The sequence below is a fragment of the Littorina saxatilis genome, linkage group LG5 (assembly GCF_037325665.1).
Source record: "Littorina saxatilis isolate snail1 linkage group LG5, US_GU_Lsax_2.0, whole genome shotgun sequence".
In the NCBI taxonomy this organism is placed as follows: Eukaryota; Metazoa; Mollusca; class Gastropoda; order Littorinimorpha; family Littorinidae; genus Littorina; species Littorina saxatilis.
The window spans coordinates 39,062,294-39,085,435 of NC_090249.1; the positions used below are offsets into that span (position 1 = coordinate 39,062,294).

General features: G+C 38.8%; 2 protein-coding genes across 3 annotated transcripts in view; one reads left to right on the forward strand and one right to left on the reverse strand.

Moving 5' to 3' along the window:
• LOC138967106 (exosome RNA helicase MTR4-like) overlaps positions 1-15,164 on the reverse strand; it is a 53,193-nt gene extending 38,029 nt beyond the window's left edge. Inside the window, exons 1-10 of the mRNA XM_070339585.1 lie at positions 15,029-15,164; positions 13,934-14,029; positions 13,182-13,245; positions 12,544-12,719; positions 11,925-12,099; positions 3,550-3,640; positions 2,505-2,629; positions 1,994-2,092; positions 1,514-1,616; positions 207-341 (exon numbers count right to left, since the gene is read on the reverse strand). Of these exons, the coding sequence (XP_070195686.1) occupies positions 207-341; positions 1,514-1,616; positions 1,994-2,092; positions 2,505-2,629; positions 3,550-3,640; positions 11,925-12,099; positions 12,544-12,719; positions 13,182-13,245; positions 13,934-14,029; positions 15,029-15,138 (1,174 nt within the window). The 5' untranslated portion in view covers positions 15,139-15,164. The remainder of the gene's footprint in view (positions 1-206; positions 342-1,513; positions 1,617-1,993; positions 2,093-2,504; positions 2,630-3,549; positions 3,641-11,924; positions 12,100-12,543; positions 12,720-13,181; positions 13,246-13,933; positions 14,030-15,028) is intronic.
• A 160-nt stretch (positions 15,165-15,324) lies between these two features.
• LOC138967087 (thioredoxin domain-containing protein 12-like) lies at positions 15,325-21,144 on the forward strand. 2 transcript variants are annotated; one of them, XM_070339571.1, is made up of 7 exons: positions 15,325-15,424; positions 17,303-17,363; positions 17,847-17,899; positions 18,161-18,234; positions 18,831-18,900; positions 20,003-20,086; positions 20,479-21,144. In XM_070339571.1, the coding sequence occupies exons 1-7, from the start codon at positions 15,349-15,351 to the stop codon at positions 20,544-20,546; spliced, it is 486 nt and encodes a 161-aa protein (XP_070195672.1). In that variant the 5' UTR covers positions 15,325-15,348; the 3' UTR covers positions 20,547-21,144. The 2 variants fall into 2 exon arrangements, with proteins under 2 accessions (XP_070195672.1, XP_070195673.1); XM_070339572.1 differs by having other exon boundaries at positions 15,342-15,441.
• The last annotated feature ends 1,998 nt before the right edge of the window (positions 21,145-23,142 follow it).

A 23,142-nucleotide genomic window follows, 5' to 3' on the forward strand; every position in this document is an offset into this window, starting at 1 on the left:
TAACATGGTAAAGGTCTAAAGTAAAGGTACTAACGCTAATGTCACAATAACTTTACAAACTTGGTTTTAAGACAAGTTCAGAGCTTCTGGGTCACCAATTAAATTTGATAACAGAACGTGCAGCATTTCCTGCAGAACCTGAGAGCAGAAAAGCAGGTTAACAGTAAAACCAAGACAATTAAGCTTCTAACAATTAGGATGCTAACCTGTGTTGAAGTCGAGTTTTGACATCTGCATGCCGTATGCCTCACACTCCTTGCGACTGAAGCTGAAAGTGATGACAGGGGCAAAGTTCCTCTCCATGATCATCTTCACAATCTTGAAGATGCTCGACTCATGAGCTGCACAAACAACGAAAAAACACTAAGTTGGACATACATCTACTACAAAATATGGATAAAAAGGCAAACAAACCATCCCTAGTACAGTGCAACTCCCCCTTAGGACCCGCGATATAAGACTACCGTATTTGACGGACTACACGCCACGACTTTTTTTAAAATTTTTTTAAATCGAATTGCGGCTTATAAAAAGATGCGGCTAAAACGTTACCTAAACTTGAATAGCATTCACCTAATGGAAGTCGCCGCGGATTTTCATTTCGCTCGATTAGCGATTACCGGTACTTTATTAGCTCTCTACTCAAGACTCGGCGCTTTTCTCTTTCTTTCGCGAATCTTCGTTTGTCAACAAGTCGTCGTGACAAGATAAGCGTACAGAGAAACACCGGATGTATCAGGATCTCACGCATGCGCGAGATTTCGTTTTTTTGTGTCTCGCGATAGTTGGAGGAGCGAGAGCCGCCATGTTGTGTTTTCGAAATGTGCGCAAAAGTCGTAAATCATCCCAAAAAAGCTTATTCCGGGCGGGACTACATGTGTGTGTTGGTTACAAATTGTGTGTGTGATATTTTTCTTCAAACTTTTTAACTTTTCTTCTTTGTTTCACTTGTTTATTCTCGGAGCCCATTTCGCCAAATACCGTACTTTCGTTTGCCTGGTTGTTTTGATTGATTGACACGATCTGATTATATTTTTTTCGACGGCGGTTAATATAGTGACGCGGCCTATACGTGGCTCGTCCCAATTTTTTTTGGAAAAGTCGGGGGTGCGGCTTATAAAACGGTGCGTCTTGTAATCCGTCAAATACGGTACCTTCTTTTCGAGACATTGATTTCTCAGATTTTCTGCTCATAACCTCTGTAAATTTACCTCCATTTACACTTGTCCATTTTAAGACTTTCCCCCCTTTTAAGACCTGTTTATCTGATTATTAAAGGTCTTAAAACGGAGGGTTTCCACTGTAACACCTTGTCTAAGAATCCCATGTTACTTTTATTGTAAATGTACACGCAGTGTATTTTTAAAAGCACTGAAATCGTGAAATGAAACAGAATAGGATCAGTAACAACATATATTGCATGAATGCAGATGCTATCAAAGAGTCATTGCTAATGTGATGAGTCATCCGAGTAACGGATGAGTACAATCTTTATGTGTTTCTATCAATGAACCTTTTGAGCCTCCTCGTCTGCCTCGCTGATCTCCCTTGGCTGCGTCTCCGGCTTCCTTCAGAACGGACATGGCTGTGTTGAAGTTCTCTTCACGAAAATCTCCCTGCAAGTAAAGCAGCACAACATAGTTTGAGGAATAACTACTTAACAAGGGAAAGGAAGCACACTTCACATCCATCGTAGAGCTACACAAAACAAAAACATTGACAATGGAACCCCCTTTTAAGACCTCCAAAAATTTGAGAAAATCAGGTCTCGAAAAGGAGGGAAAATGGAGATAAATCTATAGAGGTTATGAACAGAAAATCTGTCAATGCAAGTTGTTAAAATGGGGGAAGTCTTAAATTACGAGGGGAGGGTGTGTGTGCCACTGTTCATATTTCACATTGTGTAGCAAAAATCTATCAAACTTGCAGCTAAAGATATCACAATCAAAGCAAGAAAAAAAGTTGTTTTATTGTTCAAAAGAGTTGACCGTACATTTTCATCGACGGCCAGATGCAGACCATCCCCACCAGCAGGATAGATGTAGTGTTGAAGGGGGATGGGGCGATAGTCTGTGTACACCACGTGGCAGGGCTGTAACACAACACACAATGCATCCAGTCAACAATGTCTGCTTCTAAGTTCTAACTGACCTGTCCGGTAAAGATAACAACAAAACTTCACCAGTAAAACACACATGCAATAAAATATGAGAAAACTTGGAATTCTGCAAATGACAATGTCTTAACAAGAGAAAAGATTTTTTTAAAAAACAAAAAAACTTGTTGCTATCAAAATATACTAGCAATTCTGTATTGAGCCAGCCACCCCCAAAAACATACACAATTCTTGTTCTTTGTTTCTGAGAGATTCTTTCCTTCTTTGTACAAGCAGATATCCTGACGCTTCAAATACCCATATAACCTTAGCAAGGAATGAAGCATCTATTCACATTTTTTGTTTGTGTGTGTGTGTGTGTGTAGGAATTTCTTTTACCAGTACTGACCTGATTGTGCAGGTGACAAACCCACTCTGCAAACTGTGTGGCGTTGGGGATAGTGGCAGAGAGAAAGACGTAGTGAACGTTGTCTGGCAGCAGGATGATGGTCTCTTCCCACACCACACCTCGCTCTGTTCACACACACACACACCAAAGTTCATCATCAATAGCTCTAGCTTTTCTTGAATGAAATGAAAACCACATTGATTTATATAGAGATTCAGCTGTTCCGGTATACAGTGGAAGCCTGCCTTAAGGTCTCAACAAATCTGAGAAAGTAGGGTTTTAGAAAGGAGGGAGTTATACAAATGAGGATGCTATGGACAGAACATGTGAAGAAGTAAGGTCATGAAAGGGGAGAAGTCTAGGTCTGGGTGGCCGAGTGATAAGCGCACTTGCCTCGGAAGCGAGAGGTTGCGAGTTCGACCCTGGGTCAGGGCGTTAGCAATTTTCTTCCCCCTTTCCTAACCTAGGTGGTGGGTTCAAGTGCTAGTCTTTCGGATGAGACGAAAAACCGAGGTCCCTTCGTGTACACTACATTGGGGTGTGCACGTTAAAGATCCCACGATTGACAAAAGGGTCTTTCCTGGCAAAATTGTATAGGCTTAAGATAACATGTCTGTGTCTTTCGCTTAAGATAAAAATGTCCACCAAATACCCGTGTGACTTGGAATAATAGGCCCTTGAAAGGTAAATATACGCCGAAATGGCAGCGATCTACTGGCCCAAAAAAATTCCATCTCACACGGCATTCTGTAAAGGGCCTAGAGCCATAGGGTTAGGCACTTAAAAAATATCCAGTTATTATTATTATTATAAAGTCTTAAATATGTTGGTTTTTTTTAAAGGGAGGAGGGGGGGCTCCAATTTAGCACAAATTACTCAAACAATGTCCCTGAAAGATAAGCAAAACACATTGCACCAGAATCTCCTACTTCTCAAGTTAAAGAGCAGACCCACATGCCAAAAGGGCTGAAGTAGAAAAGGGCACCTTGTATCATTTAACTTCCATTCTTTGCTTATTTAACTGAAAACTCGAGCTTCAGCTTACCTTTGTCTCTCATGTAATGAATCTCATCAAAGACGACCCAGGCCACCTCACGCATGATCTCTGAACCTCTGTACAGCATACTTCGCAGGATCTGTGACACACACACATATCATACAATTAGCCATAAGAAATATGGTCAAAGGCACAAAATGGCGTCGAGTCAGAAAAAGTGATACAACCTCCGGAAAAAGTCTCTTGTTGATGCTTCTTTTTTATTTAAAATCGTGAACATGAAGAGCATTGACGAAGAGGGCATTTTTCTCGGCTCGGACATGACTCCGTAGCGTGTGGTTCACGTGTACGGAATATAATTGATGTTTTGTTGGTGATTATTGACGGTGATCTGTTGCAATTCTGTGACACCTAGTACAGTGTGCTCGGCAAACTTTCGCATACTGTCAGATCACTGGCCAAAATATAGAAAAAATACGGAGATTCTATTCTGAAATGGTCGGTCTTTCCCTTGCAAAGTTTGAACTGCCCCGAAGTTTGCCGAGTCGAAGCTTACCGGAAGATTACCATAGGCTAGAATGTACGTCGTTCCCTGTCGTGAATTTCCGGCCGAGTGTATTAATGAGCCGACATTCAAACTCAACTTTCAGAACAACAAAGTTTTTGTTGATTTTTGATGAAAAATCATTCTTCTGTGTGAAAATGAGTTTAAAACACGAATCCAATGATAAACAGCGGTACGGGAAAGGTTTTTCGGCCAACTGCGTGATGCGTCGTGACGCGTTAGTTATGTACCGTATTTGACGGCCTACAAGCCGTGACTTTTTAAAAAAAAAATTCGCATTGCGGCTTATAAAAAGATGCGGCTAAAACGTTACCTAAATTTGAATAGCATTCACCTAATGGAAGTCGCCGCGGATTTTCATTTCGCTCGATTAGCGATTACCGGTACTTTATTAGCTCTCTACTCAAGACTCAGCGCTTTTCTCTTTCTTTCGCGAATCTTCGTTTGTCAACAAGTCGTCGTGACAAGATAGCGTACAGAGAAACACCGGATGTATCAGGATCTCGCGCGCGCGAGATTTTGTTTTTTTGTGTCTCGCAATAGTTGGAGGAGCGAGAGCCGCCATGTTGTGTTTTCGTCTGCTCGAAATGTGCGCAAAAGTCGTAAATCATCCCAAAAAAGCTTATTCCGGGCGGGACTACATGTGTGTGTTGGTTACAAATTGTGTGTGTGATATTTTTCTTCAAACTTTTTTCACTTTTCTTCTTTGTTTCACTTGTTTATTCTCGGAGCCAATTTCGCCAAATACCGTACTTTCGTTTGCCTGGTTGTTTTGATTGATTGACACGATCTGATTATATTTTTTTTGACGGCGGCTAATATAGTGACGCGGCCTATACGTGGCTCGTCCCAATTTTTTTTTTTTAAGTCGGGGGTGCGGCTTATAAAACGGTGCGTCTTGTAATCCGTCAAATACGGTACTATATTTTCTTCCGCGCATGGACTCGTTTCTACAAGGGGTGTGAACAAACTTTGTTTACTGTTCTCCAGCATGCGATCGTAGTTTCATTTGAAGAAGTCTGCGTTTCAAACGAACGAGGAATAAGAGAACACAGGAGGTAAGTGTTTTGTCGTGATTTCTTTGAAATGTGTTATGTACACAATGATGGTAAGTTTTATCAATTTTGGAAGTCATATTGCTGTTTGAGACGTGTTTTGTTTGTTTGTAGCGATGGTTGAGTGCAAGTCAAAAATATCGCGCGCTAATCGAAGTCTCCGATCTGACGCACAATGAAGAAATTTTATTTTGATTGTTCAGATACGAAGCTGTTGTCGTGACGGATAACGTATGATGCATGGTTAAGCTAATACAAATAGAATCTTTGTACAAATAGGTGGAAAACATTACTATGTTGATTTCTTTTGTTCCTGCGTTGAAAGGGACTTTCTGATGGGCTAGGAAATTGTTTGAGAAAGCACGGTGCGATGTTCATAACGTCACATCATGAGATTACTGTCTTCGGGCTAGGCGCGGAATATTTAACATTTTTGTCAATGATTTTCTTTGATTTTCGTTCTTTCAGACTTGTGGTTCAATTTTGTGTTGTTCTTTGTAAATGACCGGGTTATGAGATTCAGACTTTTCTCTGTGGGATTCGTGTTTTCTTCCATGACTGCGTGTTCATAACTTCACACTCCTTTAGTTCGAGATAGCTTGTCTGGCTGACGTGTGACATTATGTACACGTTATTGAAATCTTGTTCTGAAGGCTGTACAGTAGAGAGTTCTTTACTACAATCAAATCTTGTTCTTTTTTGCTAAAAGAATTAAAAGCTGAGCAGTAGATGACCCTGAAAGTGTTCATAACGTCACTTCATATCGTTTTGCTGTGACGATAGCAGATAGTGTCAATTCCAAACATTATAGCAAGCATTTCAGAAACTACATGCATCTATAATTGCAAATCGTTTTTTCTTTCAGATCACAAAAGCTACTGCTGAGGGAGCCTGGGAGGTCTTCCTGAGGAATTGGGCTGTGGGAAGAGAAAATGGCCTCCAATATGTACAGAGGTTTTTTTTTTATACCCGTGTGCAACATCCTGCGAGTCTTCAAGGAGGACGACTACATGATGTCCCTTGAACACTGGGCTTTTATTTACATGTTTGCTGCTAAATCTTTCTGGAGGCATACATGAGACTTATGGCTGAGACCAGACTTTTTTTGTGAGCTTCAAGTTTTTTGTTTACACATCCTGTTTTAACCATCTTCAGAATTGATAACTTATTTCACAATCATATTACACTTAGACTTTTTCATGTATTCTTGTTCCTATGTCTGTTGATAAACAGTGATCATTTTCAACTGACAAAATCTAAGTGAGCAGTACTCACCAGCACTCAATGCATGAAAGATAATCTCCTGTTGTAATGTTATGTACACATTCTCCTTTTTCTTGCATTTTCTGATGATGATCTGAATTCATGTTCCAGGGCTGCTAGTTGCTTTTTTATTTGTACCTTCTGTGTGTCATTTGTTTTCTTATAATTTCTGCCTTTGTAGGTGTGCATCTGTTTAAGATACATCACTCAGAATCGTAGGAGTCACAGTGTTGCGTTATGTACATATGTATTTTTCCCTCTTATGTACATATGTATTTTCCCCTCTTATCTCTTACCTGCTACATGTGTTATCTTGTTTTCTGATTTAAAATGGTAACTGTGTCCCTTTGCTAATAATTTCTTTCTCAGATTTGTTGATTCCAGTTATTGTGGCACCATTTTTAGCTGATATGGGCACTTTCATCCTCTGACTTTGCGTGCCGTTATGTACACATAGGTTTCTTTTGCTGTATAGTGGATTTATGGTGGTTTCATCCACAACTTTTACTTCTTAAGGGTTCTTCTCATTTATTTGGAGATGTCCATACATTTGTTTGCCTGTTGGGTCAGAATGTTCTTGTTTTAATGTATCTGTTTTGGTTATATGTCACGCTGTGATGTTATGAACGAAGTTTGACTGCTGCTGGTTTTTTACACCCCCGATAGGGGTGTGTATAGGTTTCGCTCGATGTGTTTGTTTGTTTGTTTGTTTGTGTTCGCATATAGATCTCAAGAATGAACAGACCGATCGTCACCAAACTTGGTGAACAGGTTCTATACATTCCTGAGACGGTCCTTACAAAAATTGGGACCAGTCAAACACACGGTTAGGGAGTTATTGGTGGATTAAGATTATACAAGGACTTATAGAGGGACATCTTAATGGTCAAAGGGAAATAACCATTCTCACTCAGTCACTGCCACCAACTGAGAAGGTTATTTCCCTTTGACGGGGGTGTTTTTCCTACCTCGGAGGAATTTCTTGTTTTAATTGTCTACGCCCTATAACCGGATTTTGCTTGTTTACCATTTTAACTTCATAGTTGTAAGCATTTCTAACTATATTTGATGTTGGTTTCATTCCGTGTGGTTTAATTTTTGTTTTAATCTCGATTTTTTAGCATTTTTTTACGGATGAAGTGAAAAAGGATGTTATTCCTTTCATCCTCTGTGGTTACATTTCTCCTTGCTGTGGCTGTCTGGTGTCTATCTCTTTTACATGGGTTTTGTACTGAGGGGTCAGAAATCGTCTTTTGTCACCTTTTTTGTTGCATTTTTGTGATATGATGTGACGGTTATGTACACAATGCTCTAGTCGGGTGTAATAATGTTAGATTTTTGTTTTTGGTGTTGTTTTGATATTTAAAGTCATTTAACTCATTCGCTGCGTGTCGGAACTGGAATTCCGACACCTGTGTTTAGCGTTGGCCGCGTGCCTGTACTTGAGTTCCGACGGATATCATGAATTTGGTCCTGCTGACCAAGGGAAACAACCCCCGCAATGAACTTCTATCTGTCTACAGTGGAACCATTCACTGTAAACTGTAGTTCCTTCCCTTCAATTGTTGGGATTAATTTGATTTTGTTGACGGTGTGCGACCCACGTGTTTTGACTTTTCCAAGATGGCGGATCGTTCTGCTGACAAAACGTAGTAACTTAAAAAGAGTGCTAGAACTTGTTATTCAGAACGGTTCTGATCTTGACCTTAGTGATGATGATAGTGGAGATGATATTTTAGATTCTGGTGACGAGTTCTTTCTTTCTTTTTTTATTACATTTAGTCAAGTTTTGACTAAATGTTTTAACATAGAGGGGGGAATCGAGACGAGGGTCGTGGTGTATGTGTGTCTGTCTGTCTGTCTGTGTGTGTGTGTAGAGCGATTCAGACTAAACTACTGGGCCGATCTTTATGAAATTTGACATGAGAGTTCCTGAATATGATATCCCCGGACATTTTTTTAATTTTTTCGATAAATACCTTTGATGACGTCATATCCAGATTTTTGTAAAAGTTGAGGCGGCACTGTCACACCCTCATTTTTTAATCAAATTGATTGAAATTTTGGCAAAGCAATCTTCGACGAAGGCCGGGGTTTGGTATTGAATTTCAGCTGGGTGGCTTAAAAACTAATGAGTGAGTTTGGTCATTAAAAATCGGAAACTTGTAATTAAAATTATTTTTTTATTAAACTATCCAAAAACATCATCTTATTCTTCGTAATTTTCTGATTCCAAAAACATATATATATGTTATATTTTGGATTAAAAACAAGCTCTGAAAATTAAAAATTATGATCAAAATTAAATTTCCGAAATCGTTTTAAAAACTATTTCATCTTATTCCTTGTCGGTTCCTGATTCCAAAAACATATAGATATGATATGTTTGGATTAAAAACACGCTCAGAAAGTTAAAACGAAGAGAGGTACAGTAAAGCGTGCTATGAAGCACAGCGCAATCGCTACCGCGCCAAACAGGCTCGTCACTTTCACTGCCTTTTGCACTAGCGGCGGACTACGTTCAGTTTCATTCTGTGAGTTCCACAGCTTGACTAAATGTAGTAATTTTGCCTTGCGCGACTTGTTTTTTAATCAAATTGATTGAAATTTGTGTAAAGCAATCTTCGAAGAAGGCCGGACTTCGGTATTGCATTTCAGCTTGGTGGCTTAAAAATTAATTAATGAAAAATCTGAAAATTGTAATAATTTGTTTTTATATAAAACGATCCAAATTTACATTCATCTTATTCTACATCATTTCCTGATTCCAAAAACATATAAATATATATATATATACGACTAGTGTCTGTGTGTCTGTTCGCGATGCACGGCCAAAGTTCTCGGTGGATCTTTTTCAAATTTGGAGACCGTATTCAGCTACACCCCGGACACAACCTCATCGATGAGATATTTCAACACGTGCTCTCACCGATTTTGGTTTTTCTCTGGATCCATTCCCAGTAACTCTTCCTTATCTTCTCCAGTGTTTTCAGCCGCGTTTATCTCCCTTCCTTCGTACGGTGCGCTGGCAAAGCGGACGTACACCCGGCAAAGCCGGGTCCCCGGCACAGCCGGGTATTCGGCTTGACTTCTTCCCGGCGAAGCCGTACCCGGCGAAGCGGGTATTCATCTAGTATGTTATATTTGGATTAAAAACAAGCTCTGAAAATTAAAAATATAAAAATTATGATCAAAATTAAATTTCCGAAATCGATTTAAAAACAATTTCATCTTATTCCTTGTCGGTTCCTGATTCCAAAAACATATAGATATGATATGTTTGGATTAAAAACACGCTCAGAAAGTTAAAACGAAGAGAGGTACAGAAAAGCGTGCTATGCAGCACAGCGAAACCACTACCGCGCTGAACAGGCTCGTCAGTTTCACTCCGTTTTGCACGAGCGGCGGACTACGGTCATTGTGAAAAAATGCAGTGCGTTCAGTTTCATTCTGTGAGTTCCACAGCTTGACTAAATGTAGTAATTTCGCCTTACGCGACTTGTTTGGTGTTTAACGTCGTTTTCAACCACGAAGGTTATATCGCGACGGGGAAAGGGGGGAGATGGGATAGAGCCACTTGTCAATTGTTTCTTGTTCATAAAAGCACTAATCAAAAATTTGCTCCAGGGGCTTGCAACGTAGTACTTCTTCTTCTTCTTCTGCGTTCGTGGGCTGAAACTCCCACGTACACTACGTGTTTTTTGCACGAGTGGAATTTTACGTGTATGACCGTTTTTACCCCGCCATTTAGGCAGCCATACGCCGCTTTCGGGGGAAGCATGCTGGATATTTTCGTGTTTCTATAACCCACCGAACTCTGACATGGATTACAGGATCTTTTTCGTGCGCACTTGGTCTTGTGCTTGCGTGTACACACGGGGGTGTTCGGACACCGAGGAGAGTCTGCACACAAAGTTGACTCTGAGAAATAAATCTCTCGCCGAACGTGGGGACGAACTCACGCTGACAGCGGCCAACTGGATACAAATCCAGCGCGCTACCGACTGAGCTACATCCCCGCCCCTACAACGTAGTACAATGTATTATCTTACTGGGAGAATGCAAGTTTCCAGTACAAAGGACTTAACATTTCTTACATACTGCTTGACTAAAATTGACTATATTCTATACAAGAAACACTTAACAAGGGTAAAAAGAGAAACAGAATCCGTTAGTCGCCTCTTACGACATGCTGGGGAGCATCGGGTAAATTCTTCCCCCTAACCCCCGGGGGGTTGGTGACGAGTTTGTGCCAATGGACGATCATTTGGGTGATGATTCGGGCAATGAAAGTGTCGATCATGACATTGTGTATGATGAACCCATGACGTAGAAAGTTGTTTGTTTTTTTGCTTCAAAGAGGTAGTTTGACTGGATGTGAAGACAACAAAAGGTATGTTCTTTCAAATGTTTCATATATTTTCTAAAAGAGCAAGTTTCAAACTTTGCAAAAATGTAAGGTAGGTAAGGTTATTTTGTGTTGTTGATTTTTATTATTTTTTTAAAAATGGGTCAAAATCGTGCGATTTGAGGGAACACAGGGACAATTTAACAATTTAGACACGCCTCGATTATGCTTGACAGTCACCAGTTCAAGTCTATTTAACAGTAATCTTTGTTTCTGATTCACCAGCAACACTCTGATTCACCAGCAACACTCTTGACATTTGAAACAGTGCATATCAGCTTGATTTTGTGAGAAAAAGTACTGCAACAGTGAGTTACTGGTGTTTCATTCAAGAACAAAAAAGTTGTGTTTTTTTGCTTCAAATTGGATATTTTGCCTGGATATGAAGACAACAAAAGGAATGTACTTTCAAATGTTTCATATATTTTCTAAAAGAGTAAGTTCCAAACTTTGCAAAAACATAAAGGTATGTAAGGTTATCTTGTGTTGTTGATTTTTTATAATTTTTTCAAAATGGCTCTAAATCGCGCGCTGGCAGGGAACACAGGGGAAATTTAGACGCGCCTTGAATGAGTTAATGTGGGTTTTTTGCTTGGGTTATGTTTATTTTCTGTCATAGTGCACTTGTAAGGTTAAATAAAGTTTGTGATGTTGTGACAAGTTATGAACATATGCCGGAATTTAAATTTACTAGTTTGTTAAAAATAAACTACTTTTTGAACTTATAGTGTGTTTATGAGATTATAAGTGTGACTGGATTTGTCTAGCCTTTCTTTGTGTGTCTCCTTTTTAGGCTAAAAGTTTTCCTGAGCATGTCACAGTTTTAGACTCCTTTTCATGCCTGTGACCATATAAAACAAGTTAGTATGTAAAATGAATAAGATCCGACCCGCCTAGCCGAAACCTCAATTCCTAGAATAACTGCAAACCTCATAAAGATACTTAGATTAACTTGGTATGTAAGCACCTCTGAGTTGATCAAGTAAAAGCACTTAAACAAGAAACACTGAAGCACTTCTGACAGCAGTCTTAGGTATGTTTGTAAGCTAGAACGTACATAGCAAAACAGCTAGGTCCACAGACCAAACACAATTTTTTTTTTATCTAAAAGTTCTCTGTTGCACACACACACCTCTGTGGTCATGACAAGACAACTGGCGGTAGGGTTGATGGTGACGTCCCCAGTCATCAGACCAACATCCTGAAACTCCTCATACAGCTCCCGGTACTTCTGGTTGCTAAGCGCCTTGATGGGGGACGTGTAGATCACTCGTTGCTTGTCACGCAGGGACATGGCGATGGCGTACCTGTAGAGAGATTCTTCGGTTTGAGTCAACAGTTAACACCTGTTACATGCACAAGAAAAAACGTGTAATTTGTCTTAATTGCGCTACGTGTGGCTATTCCTATGTAGATTATTGCTACATGTTATTTGTCTATAGTCCAAAGAAAAAAAGAATATCAGGAGTATCAAGCATTGTGAAACTTGCATCCAACAAAATCAGGGAGTTTATTCATACAGCTGCTGAATCTAGTACATGTATTACATCACTATCAATGCATCATATGATGTAAATGCTTCTGTGGGGACCTTTAGGAATGAAACAAAGGTACGTTGTGTTTCATTCCAGTTTGCAGCACATGAGGGATACAGTTTCATTACCTCATTCATGTTCTTACAGTTATGCTTGATGTAAATCATGCAAATTATTCAGTTAATACTGTTAATATTCTTCAAATTTGAAACTTACACAGCCACAACAGTCTTTCCAGCGGATGTGTGGGCAGACACCAACACGGACTGGTTGTTTTCCAGACACAAGATGGCTTCTTTCTGGAAAGGGTCGAGGACAAAGGGGTACTCTTTGGCCGGCTGGCTGTTTGACTGTTGCAGCCCCAGAAACTCATGGTCAGGCGGAACTGCTACCTGTAAATGAATTAATAGCACCCTAATGACTTCTGTGAGAGGCGAGGGGTACGCAATTCATGTCATTATCATCAATGCTATTCATGTCCAATCGATCAACACGCAAGATTGTAACTGCCCAGACCTACCATATTTGCATGGAATTTATTAAAAATCAGGAAAATTTAAAATAAAAATGAGGGAGAGAGAGTAGCAAAAGACAGACAGAGACACAAACAAGTATACAAAAGCTCAGGAGCAGTTCAAAGCAGAAGCAGAAGACATGGGTATTGTTAAACCCAAGTGATTCTACGTCAGAAAATGTCCCACAGCAGTCAAAAACAAAATCAAAACAAAGGGCAGGGTGGGGCTGGGGAAAGTACCAGTTGTGGAAAAAAATGATGGGTTAGATTGAGGAGATGAAAAGTGGAAAATGGAATTAACCATTCAAAATAGAAGAAAGTTTGTTATACTATACTTTACCTCATGTTGACAAGCTTCCACGGTTTCCACTTTGTGCACCTGAATGCGTGGCATCACCTCCACACTGATGAAACACATTGTGTTGTAAAATCAAGAATTCGCAGTACTATCACATGGAACCAAAACTTATTTATATTACAGGTTCAACATTCAGTAAACAAAACAAATTTGACAACACTTTTATAAAACTAACATTGTAACAACAAACAAGTACAAGTACATGTATCAGCACTACATGTTTCTCTTACGCAAGCACAGCTACTGAGCTAGACAATAATATTAGGCATAATAGAAAATTACGAGTTTCTAATTCTAGTTGCATGGCCAACCCCATCTTGATTTTCCTCCCAACCCATGACATTTTTGTTGACTCTTTGGAATAACAAAACAAAAAAAAAACCACTTGATTTTTAGACTTCAGAAGTGATGCCCCGCTTTGACCACATTTAGAGGACACAACTTGAAGTTCTGACCAAAGAAAAGCCACACCCATCTGGGTAAAAAAATAATTTAAGTATTTAATAATCTAAAAAAAAAAAAAGTCATCTTTCTGTGTAATTGCAAATGTAAGTACACTGAAAGAGTGTTACATTATATCTTTTCTTACCCGGCTCTTTTTCAACTCTAAACACAATTACTGTATATTCCCAAACAAGTTAAATGTAATGTTTATCACTGCCTTGCCATACATAATCTGAGCTTATTTGAAGTTTAAGTTTCTTTAGTTAACAAACAATATTTTAATTTCTCACCTTGTTTCTTCCCCACGAAGCTTCTTAACAGGACCTTCATTTTCTTCACCCTCTGCTGGCCTTTTGGTCGTAACCTGTTTAAACAGGTCATCTGCCCTGAAACATGATTTCATTATTTTATTATTAATGATAAATTAATTACCATATTTGGAAATAGTATCCCGAACTGAAAATCAGAATGCACCAAATATAATATAATTTATAAACAAATCATATGTTAAAAATTAAAGGTTCAATAACAGTTCTCTGCAAAGAGCTCTCAATCTGCAGCCAATATCTCCCCTCGAAGCTCCAAGGTGATGATCCACCTCTGTAAATATAATCATACATTTTTCATTTATATTAATATATATATATATATATTATATATTGTTGACTACCGTACGACCCGCTGCGCAACACAATGTAGGTTAAAAGACATCTCAAAGAGCCCTATACGTATTTTATTTATTTTACTTTCACTATTTCAGTGACTCAGTTTTCCAAACGTCTACTTCCACAGCTATAGGTAGGACATCAGCTGGGCTTCTGCCAAAATAAACTCCAGACTGAATCAGTGAATGCTTCCCCGGCAATTAAGTTCAAGAAGGCTAATCTACTAACACTATCTTGATCTATAGAGAAAAGCATGTCGTTTTATTGCAAGTGCATGAAGCAGGATAGATTTTACAGCAAAATTCGATTAATTAAAAAACGCAACGAATGGTTACGTCCCTTGATTGGCTTGAATTCATGAGAGAAAAAAAGGATTTTGCAAATGAAGCAAGTTTTTGTAATTTTTAATGATTGTAACTTGTAGATCACTAAATGTAAGCCATTCTTCATCAGGGAGTATTTATACCCCAGGATTGAAATACGATTATACGGGGTCCAGAGTTCAATCAGCAGTACTTAGGCGGGGAGGGGGGGATAGTCAGTATGGAATTTATGAGAAATAAACAAGGCCGGCTGACGTCCTACTTACAACCGCATGTTAGTTTTGTTACTTGTAAGTTTTACTTCCACTTCCAGTTCCACTGTTCCAAGTTAGATGCTTGGTGGAAGTATTTACCCAAATGAAAAAGAAATCCAGCCTAGACACTGTAATTTTGTTACCTCTTAGAACTATCGCGTGTATCATCACTGTTATCAGGCCGTACTATTGGTGCTGAGCCTGAATTTTCTTCGAAAACGTCAAATAATTCGTCTCCAAAAGCGTCAGCCATGTTTTCAGCATGTGCGCCGACATTACACTGTCACGCACTAAAAGCAAATTCTGCAAAGTCAAAACAATTTTTTTTAATGTCTACATTAAGGGCATTGATGTTGACGAAAGTATATTACGTGAATTATTCCCATTACTTAGAATGTTGTTAGTTTATTTTCTTTATCATGTTGTTGAACGTCTCTAACTGCGGCTCTGTCAAAGTTTAAAAATGGCGTCCACCGTTAACGTCCTACTCCTTGCTTCTGTGTTTTTCTTTGCAGAAGCGGCAAATGAACTAGCTAAAGGTAAAATGTTGTCATGGGTATGTACATTCACGACGTTTACACAGTTTCGTAATGAAAGAAATCCATTAGACTTGTTTTAATCAGAGTAGTGCTCATGGAATATACCTGACTACCTGCAAATTCGTCTGCTAACGTCACGGGTCCGCCACGTCTACAGCTCAAACACTAACTTTTGAAGTACCTGTGTTGGTCATTAAATGAATAAATGCCGATGAAATGCGTTAATGACACAGTTCACGGGTACTGATGTACTTATACAGCTTTTGGTACCAGAAGTTGTTAGCTTTTCTTATTATTTATGTACAATTATTGTACATGATCTGTGTTTGATCTAATTAAGTTATTTCCAATTTCAGGGTGCGTATCACTACGTCAGTACGTGTCATTTTCAATACGTGTTATCTATCCTATGTCTCAATTGCGCTATCCCTATGTGTATTATTGCAATGTCATTTGTCTACGAGTCGCTATAATTTATAAAACGTTCTTGATCATTTAAGTGTCGCTAGCACTATGCGCATGTCTTTTATCACAACCAGGGATGGCCAAATCGTCAGCCCGGTCGCCAAGGGCGAGTAAAGAATGCGCCTGGCTAGTAGAAACCATCTGGCAGCTCGCCCGGCTGGCCAGTGATAATTCTGGTCAAATGTAAAACAACTTTCTATTGAGTACTATCGAGTTTTAAAGTCATTGAATTTGAAACACTTTACAATGGAGGAATTTCTGTCATCTGCAAAAACGACGCCATGTTGTAGGGAAACGAGATTGAGGCTCCTATCTCAGATACTCTTCCGGCAATTTATTATCGCTGATTTTAACGCCACAAATGTCTATCATGAGGTGAACCTGCATAAACAATAACCAGGTAAGTCTGCTGCCGGAAGGAAGGAGAAAAACAAAGAGTATAAGAGAAACAGAACAGATCGACCATTTAAAGAACACTGGCGAGTGGTCGAAGTTCATTGGGGAGACAATGGATGGGTTCTATTTGGTAAAAGATTTCCAAGAACACAGAAAGACAAAAAGAAGGCATATATAATTATATTTGACTGGAACAACATTGCTCAAACTGAAAAATATAAAGTCACGCGAAACGTAACTTTTTCACAGTTTGAGTGCAAATTGCGCGATATATAGTACCAAATCAACAGCCAGACAAAGTGCCAGCTGGAACAAACTATTCATCACTGACCACAGCCCAGTTGTCAGTCGATCGTATTACCGCTATTTTGCGTGTAAACCTGACAGTCATTCATACTATCACTGTGTCATAATTTTTGTGTGTGGTATGTGACGGACTAGTGAAATTTCTGATGGGCTTGTGACTTTCTTGCGGTAACTCATCCGGATGACGAGTAAAATATCTGAGATTTGGCCATCCCTGACATCGTGCCGTTATCACTACTTGTCCAATACTTGTTTAATAACGGCTCTCTGTCTATCTATCTGTCAATCCCTCTGTCTCTCTCTCCCTACCTCCCTCCCTCCGCCTTTCTCTCTCTCTATGTCTCTCTCTGTCTCATTCTGCTGTATACATGTGCGTGTGTGTGTTAGAGGGAAAAAGAGAGAAAATTGGCTTCATCATGTGTGCGCAATTTTGTGTGTGTGGGTCTGTGTGTATCTTAAAATGCGGGAAGTCGTTAATCCGGGGTTCAGAAACAGGGGGGTCCATTGTATAAGAAATCTTTGTTTTGTTTTGTCTATAATTTAAACGTTCTGTAATTCTACCTTTACTCGGTTTTTGATTCTCAGTTATTTGTTGTCATGAAAATGCGTTGTGGCTTATGCTTGTTCTTTTTTTCTTTTGTCTATTTTTATTTTATTTTGTTATCGCTGGCATATTTGCTACAATTTAAAAAACAATGTTTACTCTTTCAGGATGGGGTGACAATATTGACTGGATGACACTGGAGAAAGCTTGGCAAAGGAGTAAGTCAGAGTAAGTAAAACTAAAAGTTTACTGTGCATCATTCATTAATCTTACGTGTCACTTTTTTATGCTTTACCTTAGTTGCTCTGTGAAAAGTCAGGTTTTTTTTATGGCTGATTTGTTTGCTGTGTTGAAAGTCCACTGTGATGGATACAAAATAAAGCAAGTTGCCTGTATATTTCAGCTTTCTGATTTTTGTAATTTAGTTATAATGTATTTTTCTTTAAGATTAACAGAAGCAGAACCCGCACATTAAATTATTCATCATTTATGTTAAGTTATGTCTGGGTGTTATTTATTAAGATCAATATGAATCTGTTTTGAGTTCTTGAAAGACATCTTGACTTGTCACAATGCCAGTTGGCTCATTTAATCTGGGACATGCAAGAAATAAGGTTTTCATCCAGATGTTGAAAACGGTTTCCCAACTTTCATACCTGTACATGGAAGGTTTGTGTTTATTTTGATGATGATACCTTGATTATGTTCCAGGAACTTGCCTGTTTTTCTGTTGATCCACAAGAGTTGGTGTGGAGCTTGCAAAGGTAATGACACCTTGGGTTTTTGGTTCACTATATAATACAACTGCGGAATGTATTTAACACTTAAGCTGTGTGTGTGTGTATGATTCAGTAGTATATAAATACAGTACATAAATTATAATTCATTTTTCTATTTATATATCTTTTCTTTCCTAACCATAGAAAGCAGATAATTTATTGATTTATTTATATCTATTCATTGTGAATTGTTTGGTCATAAAGTGTTATTTAGACTTGAACTTTTTTTCTCATTTTTTCCAATAGCATTCAAGCCCAAGTTTGCAGAAAGTACTGAAATCCAGAAAATGAGTGAGCAATTTGTCATGGTAAATGTTGAGGTAAGATACACTTTATTGTCATAATTAACATCTCTTACAAAGAACTTGACATCTATTGCATCACTTACAATCGAACTCACCTTTTAAGACTTTTACGACCTTGCTTTTTTGAGAATTTTTGTCCATAACCACTGTATAACTGTAACCAATTAACCCTCGTTTTAAAAGACCTGATTTAATCAGCCTTAGAAAAGGGGGGGGTGGGGAGGTTCCATTGGAGTTCTTTCTTTTTTTCAAACTGTAATTTTTTTTTTTAAAGAGTATATGAGATGAATGTGCCAACATATTTTACAAACCTTTCTGGTGCTGTAATTTTATATTATTATGGTGTTTGTGATGACAATGAAAGTTCACAGCTATAAAATTTGTTATCCATTGGAATATTTTTTGCATAACCCTTTGACAGCGTTTTTGTTTTAAACTTAAAGGCACATGTTTTTCTGACATGGGATAACTATAGCTTGCTTCTGCACCTGAATTTTTTTGTTTTAAAGCTAGAGACCCCTTGAATGTGTGTGATATTGATTTGAAATGATGTGGTATTTGATGTCTTGGTGGCATTTCGTGAAGTGAAGTAAGAAACCAATCTGTTACAGGATCATGAGGAGCCTGATGGCGATCAGTACAAACCTGATGGTGGCTATATCCCTCGTATTTTGTTCTTTGGTGAGTCACATTAATAATAATTTTGTTTCCACATTCTTTGAACATTTTTGTTGTATTTGTTATGTTATTTCTTTAAACAGTGTGCAGGAATACAAGTTAGAACAAGTGTCAGGATGCATAACTGCACATAATAAAAGCATTTTTCACTTTTTTTCTGTGAAGTTTCACGAAACATGCAGAAAAACGAATGCAATACAGAAAGAATGTGTATTGCATTCACAGAGAATGATGCTGGCATTGTGCATTAGATTTGTTTAACATATCTTACTAGTCAAAAGAAAATATCTTCCCATCTATGAAAATGAATCAGTAACGTTAATATTATTTTGTAACTTTAGGTCATGTTGTGCCCAAAGTTGACTTTAAAAATATTTGTAGATGACCACAATAAGCAGGATTTTTTGTTTTTTACACATACCGTACTTTCCGGGTGACAAGGCGCTTCGTTATCTAAGACGCACCCCCTTCTTTTAAAAAAAATTGTAATCCAGTCACCCATTGGACGCAGGGGGCCGATAGGGCGCACCAAAATGACCCAGTTTTTGCCATGAGAGGTGGTTCCCCTGTCATATCTGAGAGAGGAAACACTTCCTGCATCGGGGTCAGTGACCGGTCAGTGACCGACTTTAACTGAGTGAAAATATGTGTGCTCTGTGTAGGCGGCCAGATCAAAGGCATTGTGATAGCTGGGTGGCCTTGTTAAAAGACACGACCTTCTTCCCAGGGGTCAATGACCCAGTTTTTGCCATGAGAGGTGGTTCCCCTGTCATATCTGAGAGAGGAAACACTTCCTGCATCGGGGTCAGTGACCGGTCAGTGACGGAGTTTAACAGAGTGGAAATCTGTGTGTGCGGCCAGATCAAAGGCAGGGCAGTACCTAGTAGCTGAAACATGCATTATCACAAGTTGTTACTGGTACTCAAGCGGTCTCTTTGATTTTTTTCGTATTTCATACACGGATTAGGCGCTTCGTTATACAAGACGCAGGGGTCGAACTCGAGGAAAAAAGTCGCGCCTTATGACCCGGAAAGTACGGTACTTCTATGACAACGATATGATGAGTTGATTGTCTTGATTGATACATGAGAATGACTACTTTCAGATTCTGAAGGGAAGTTGCTAGATGATGTGTACAACAAGAATGGTAACCCCAAGTACAAGTATTTCTATCATGCACCTGAAGGAGGTAAGCTTTGTTACAACAGTCTCATATTTTTTTTTTATTTACCAGTGCCAATGAAAATAAATCAAAAGCAAAAAATCCAGACAGAAACAGAAAAACTAAAATTGGGGAAGTCTCACCAAGCAGTAAAACAGATATGCAGAGTGCATATATCCTGCATGCTCATGCATATTTACATGAAGAGACAACCAGACAGACTATGAAAAAATAAACTATCAATCAAACAATGACCAAGTTTATTGTCTTAAACTGAACATCCATAATCTTTCCCACTGGTTACGGGTTGGCAACATTCGCCTCATCTTTTGTTGGGTCTATACTTTTTAAGGAAACTTTATAACAGAATGATCGTTAGCACCCTAGAATTTTAATGTAATGTGTTTTGCATGTTTCAGTGATAGATAGCATGCGGACTGTGCTGAAGAGGCAGGAATCTAACAGCAAAGTCAAGAAAGAACTGTAGCAGTCTGTGGATGTGGTGACTGTCTCAACTGATGGTGGTGGTGGTGGACTGTGTGTTGTAGCAAAGTTGTGTGAATTTGCATGCGTGTTATCTGATGACTGTATAACCCTTAATTCATGGCATCCAAAACATGAATGTCATTTGTTGTTCATGAAATGTTGCATTTTTGTTTGTTTGTACTTTATGCGTTTTTACAACGACTGTTTATGCAGGTGAAACAAATATTGAACTGCTCTGAGTGCAGATGCATTAGAAGCATTTTCAAATCAGAAAATAGCTCATGTAACACATAGAAATTGTGGGTGGTGGTGCAAGCACCTCTGTACATGTAATTCAGAAATGATCGTCCTTATTGATCACAAATTTTGCTGTTTGAGATGATTTAATCAAAATCTGTGAATCAAACCTAAATGTAATTGATAAAATTGTCCAATTAAATTGCTACAACAGTTTTTGAAGCCTTGAATCCAACAGTAACTTTTAAAATTAAATAAAAGTCTACAATTGAACTCTGAACATATTTTGCACAGTAATTTCCTGCAGTTTTACACAGTGTACTAAAGCTGGCAACAATTAGGAGAAGACTTCAGATTAACAATTTGAACAAAAAAAAAGGTAACAGAAAATTTAATTACATTTGTATCTTGTTGAGTGAGTGAGGGGAAAATGATAAATCCGACAAATGAGGCCTTTGGTTGCGCTTTTCAAACCATTGTTGTACCTCCATCTGACATCATTAGCTTTCTTTATGTCAGTGGGGGTCGAAGTTTTCACATCTGGCCATTTTAGGCCTTTTTCTTTCAAGTGTTTCTTTTATTGACTAACAATTTCCTCAGACAGATTTTACACATTTTGAAAGTGCAATGGAAAAAAGACTACTTCATAAAAACACTCAGAGAAGACGTCTTGATGTGTTAAAGTAATTGTTTAAACCAATGGATAATACAAATACAACGAAAGAAAGTGTCATGCCAAAGATTTTTTGTTAGAAAACATTTTTTTTTCTTGGGTTGTTTTGGCACAGTTTTTTGCAAGGGCAGATTCTGCAAACCGACATAATGTGTTCAACCCCAACAAAAATGGTCACACATACTTTCAAGTGAAGGAAGTGGCATATCATTCAGACGTCTCAGTGTCAAACCCCTAAAACCTTTTGAAGTTATATTATGGTGACTTGACTTGTTTTCGCTTGTGATCTTGCTGAAAGAAAAAATTGTAAATGAGAAAAATATCTTGACTGACTTTTGCGTTTAACATCCTCCCAGGACACTAAAAAAAGGACATGAACTGGATATATACGCCAAAAAATGATCTGTATTTGATATAGGGGAGATAACTATGAGACGTTATATATGTGTAGTTGTGAGCAATAGTTACTCCCCTTCCATGACAAAGTTTCTTTGGTGACGCCTGCCGGTGTTCGAGTGTGGTCTTGAGTAGTAGTATTCGCGCACGAACCGGACCCTGCGCAATGCGCAATGCGCAAGGATAGGGCCCAGCATAAAGTTATAGGTTAAGGTGCCTGTGTTTAAGTAGTGATAAGGAGATATTGCGGATAAACGGTTTATTGAGTTTTATATTTTGTCATGTGATTTCATGTGCCTGTACCTGTTGCTCGGTACTAATGACCACTCCAGCTGGGGTAAGCACCAATAAAATTCAGTAATTGACCCTCCCTCTGTGTTTTCACGGGCTTGGGACCGTTTTGACAAGGTATGTCAAAGCCACATTGGGGGTTTTTGGGATTAAACAATACGAGCATTATTTACAGAAGCAAAACATGTCTTATCAAATTTATTTACAAAAACGACAAAGTTGTTTGGCATTGGAATGTTAACCATATCACAGGCGGCGGTATCACAGTCAAAAAAAGAAAGAGACCCATTAGAGGGGTATCACAGTCAAAAAAGAAAGAGACCCGTTAGACGGGTGTAGGTAGGGTTGAAACCCCATCAGAAGCGATCACACGCTTGATGTAGAAAAACGAGAGTGACTTTCTGGTTTGGGAATACGTGAACATAGACTTTCCGTCTGTCTTGAAACCAGTGTTTGTACCACCACCACTTTCTTGCGTTAGAAGCACCTGTTGGTAAGACTCTTTTGTCAGTTTGTTTTGGTTTTTGTTTAAGCCTTTTGAACTAAATTTACTCCCACTGTCTCCCTCACAAAAGTAGGTTTTAGAACACAGACCAATAAACGCATTTCCTTGGTATTCGGTTTTAAAGAGACCGGGTGTTCGTTTGTCATAGTGGACACGCGCTGTACAGGCCTGACAGAGAGTCGCGTCCCATGGGGCGTTAGCTAAACGGGTGTTTTGGAAGGCTGCCTCGTGTTGGTCACAGGCTTGTGCAGGGAACCATTGGTTATACACTTGGTAAAACTGCTCTCGTAGTTCAGGACGAACCACCTCTTCTAACGTTGAAGCGCTAAGCGCCATGTATAGAGAATCTGTATCCATTTCCAAAAGCTGGTAGTCGGTTCTGGACACAAACTTATCTAGAAAATCAAAATGAAACTCCAACATGCGTAGTTTAGCGTACTGGTAAACAAAGTAACCAATCTGAGAGGGGAGTGACCAGTTGATTTTTTGTTTAGT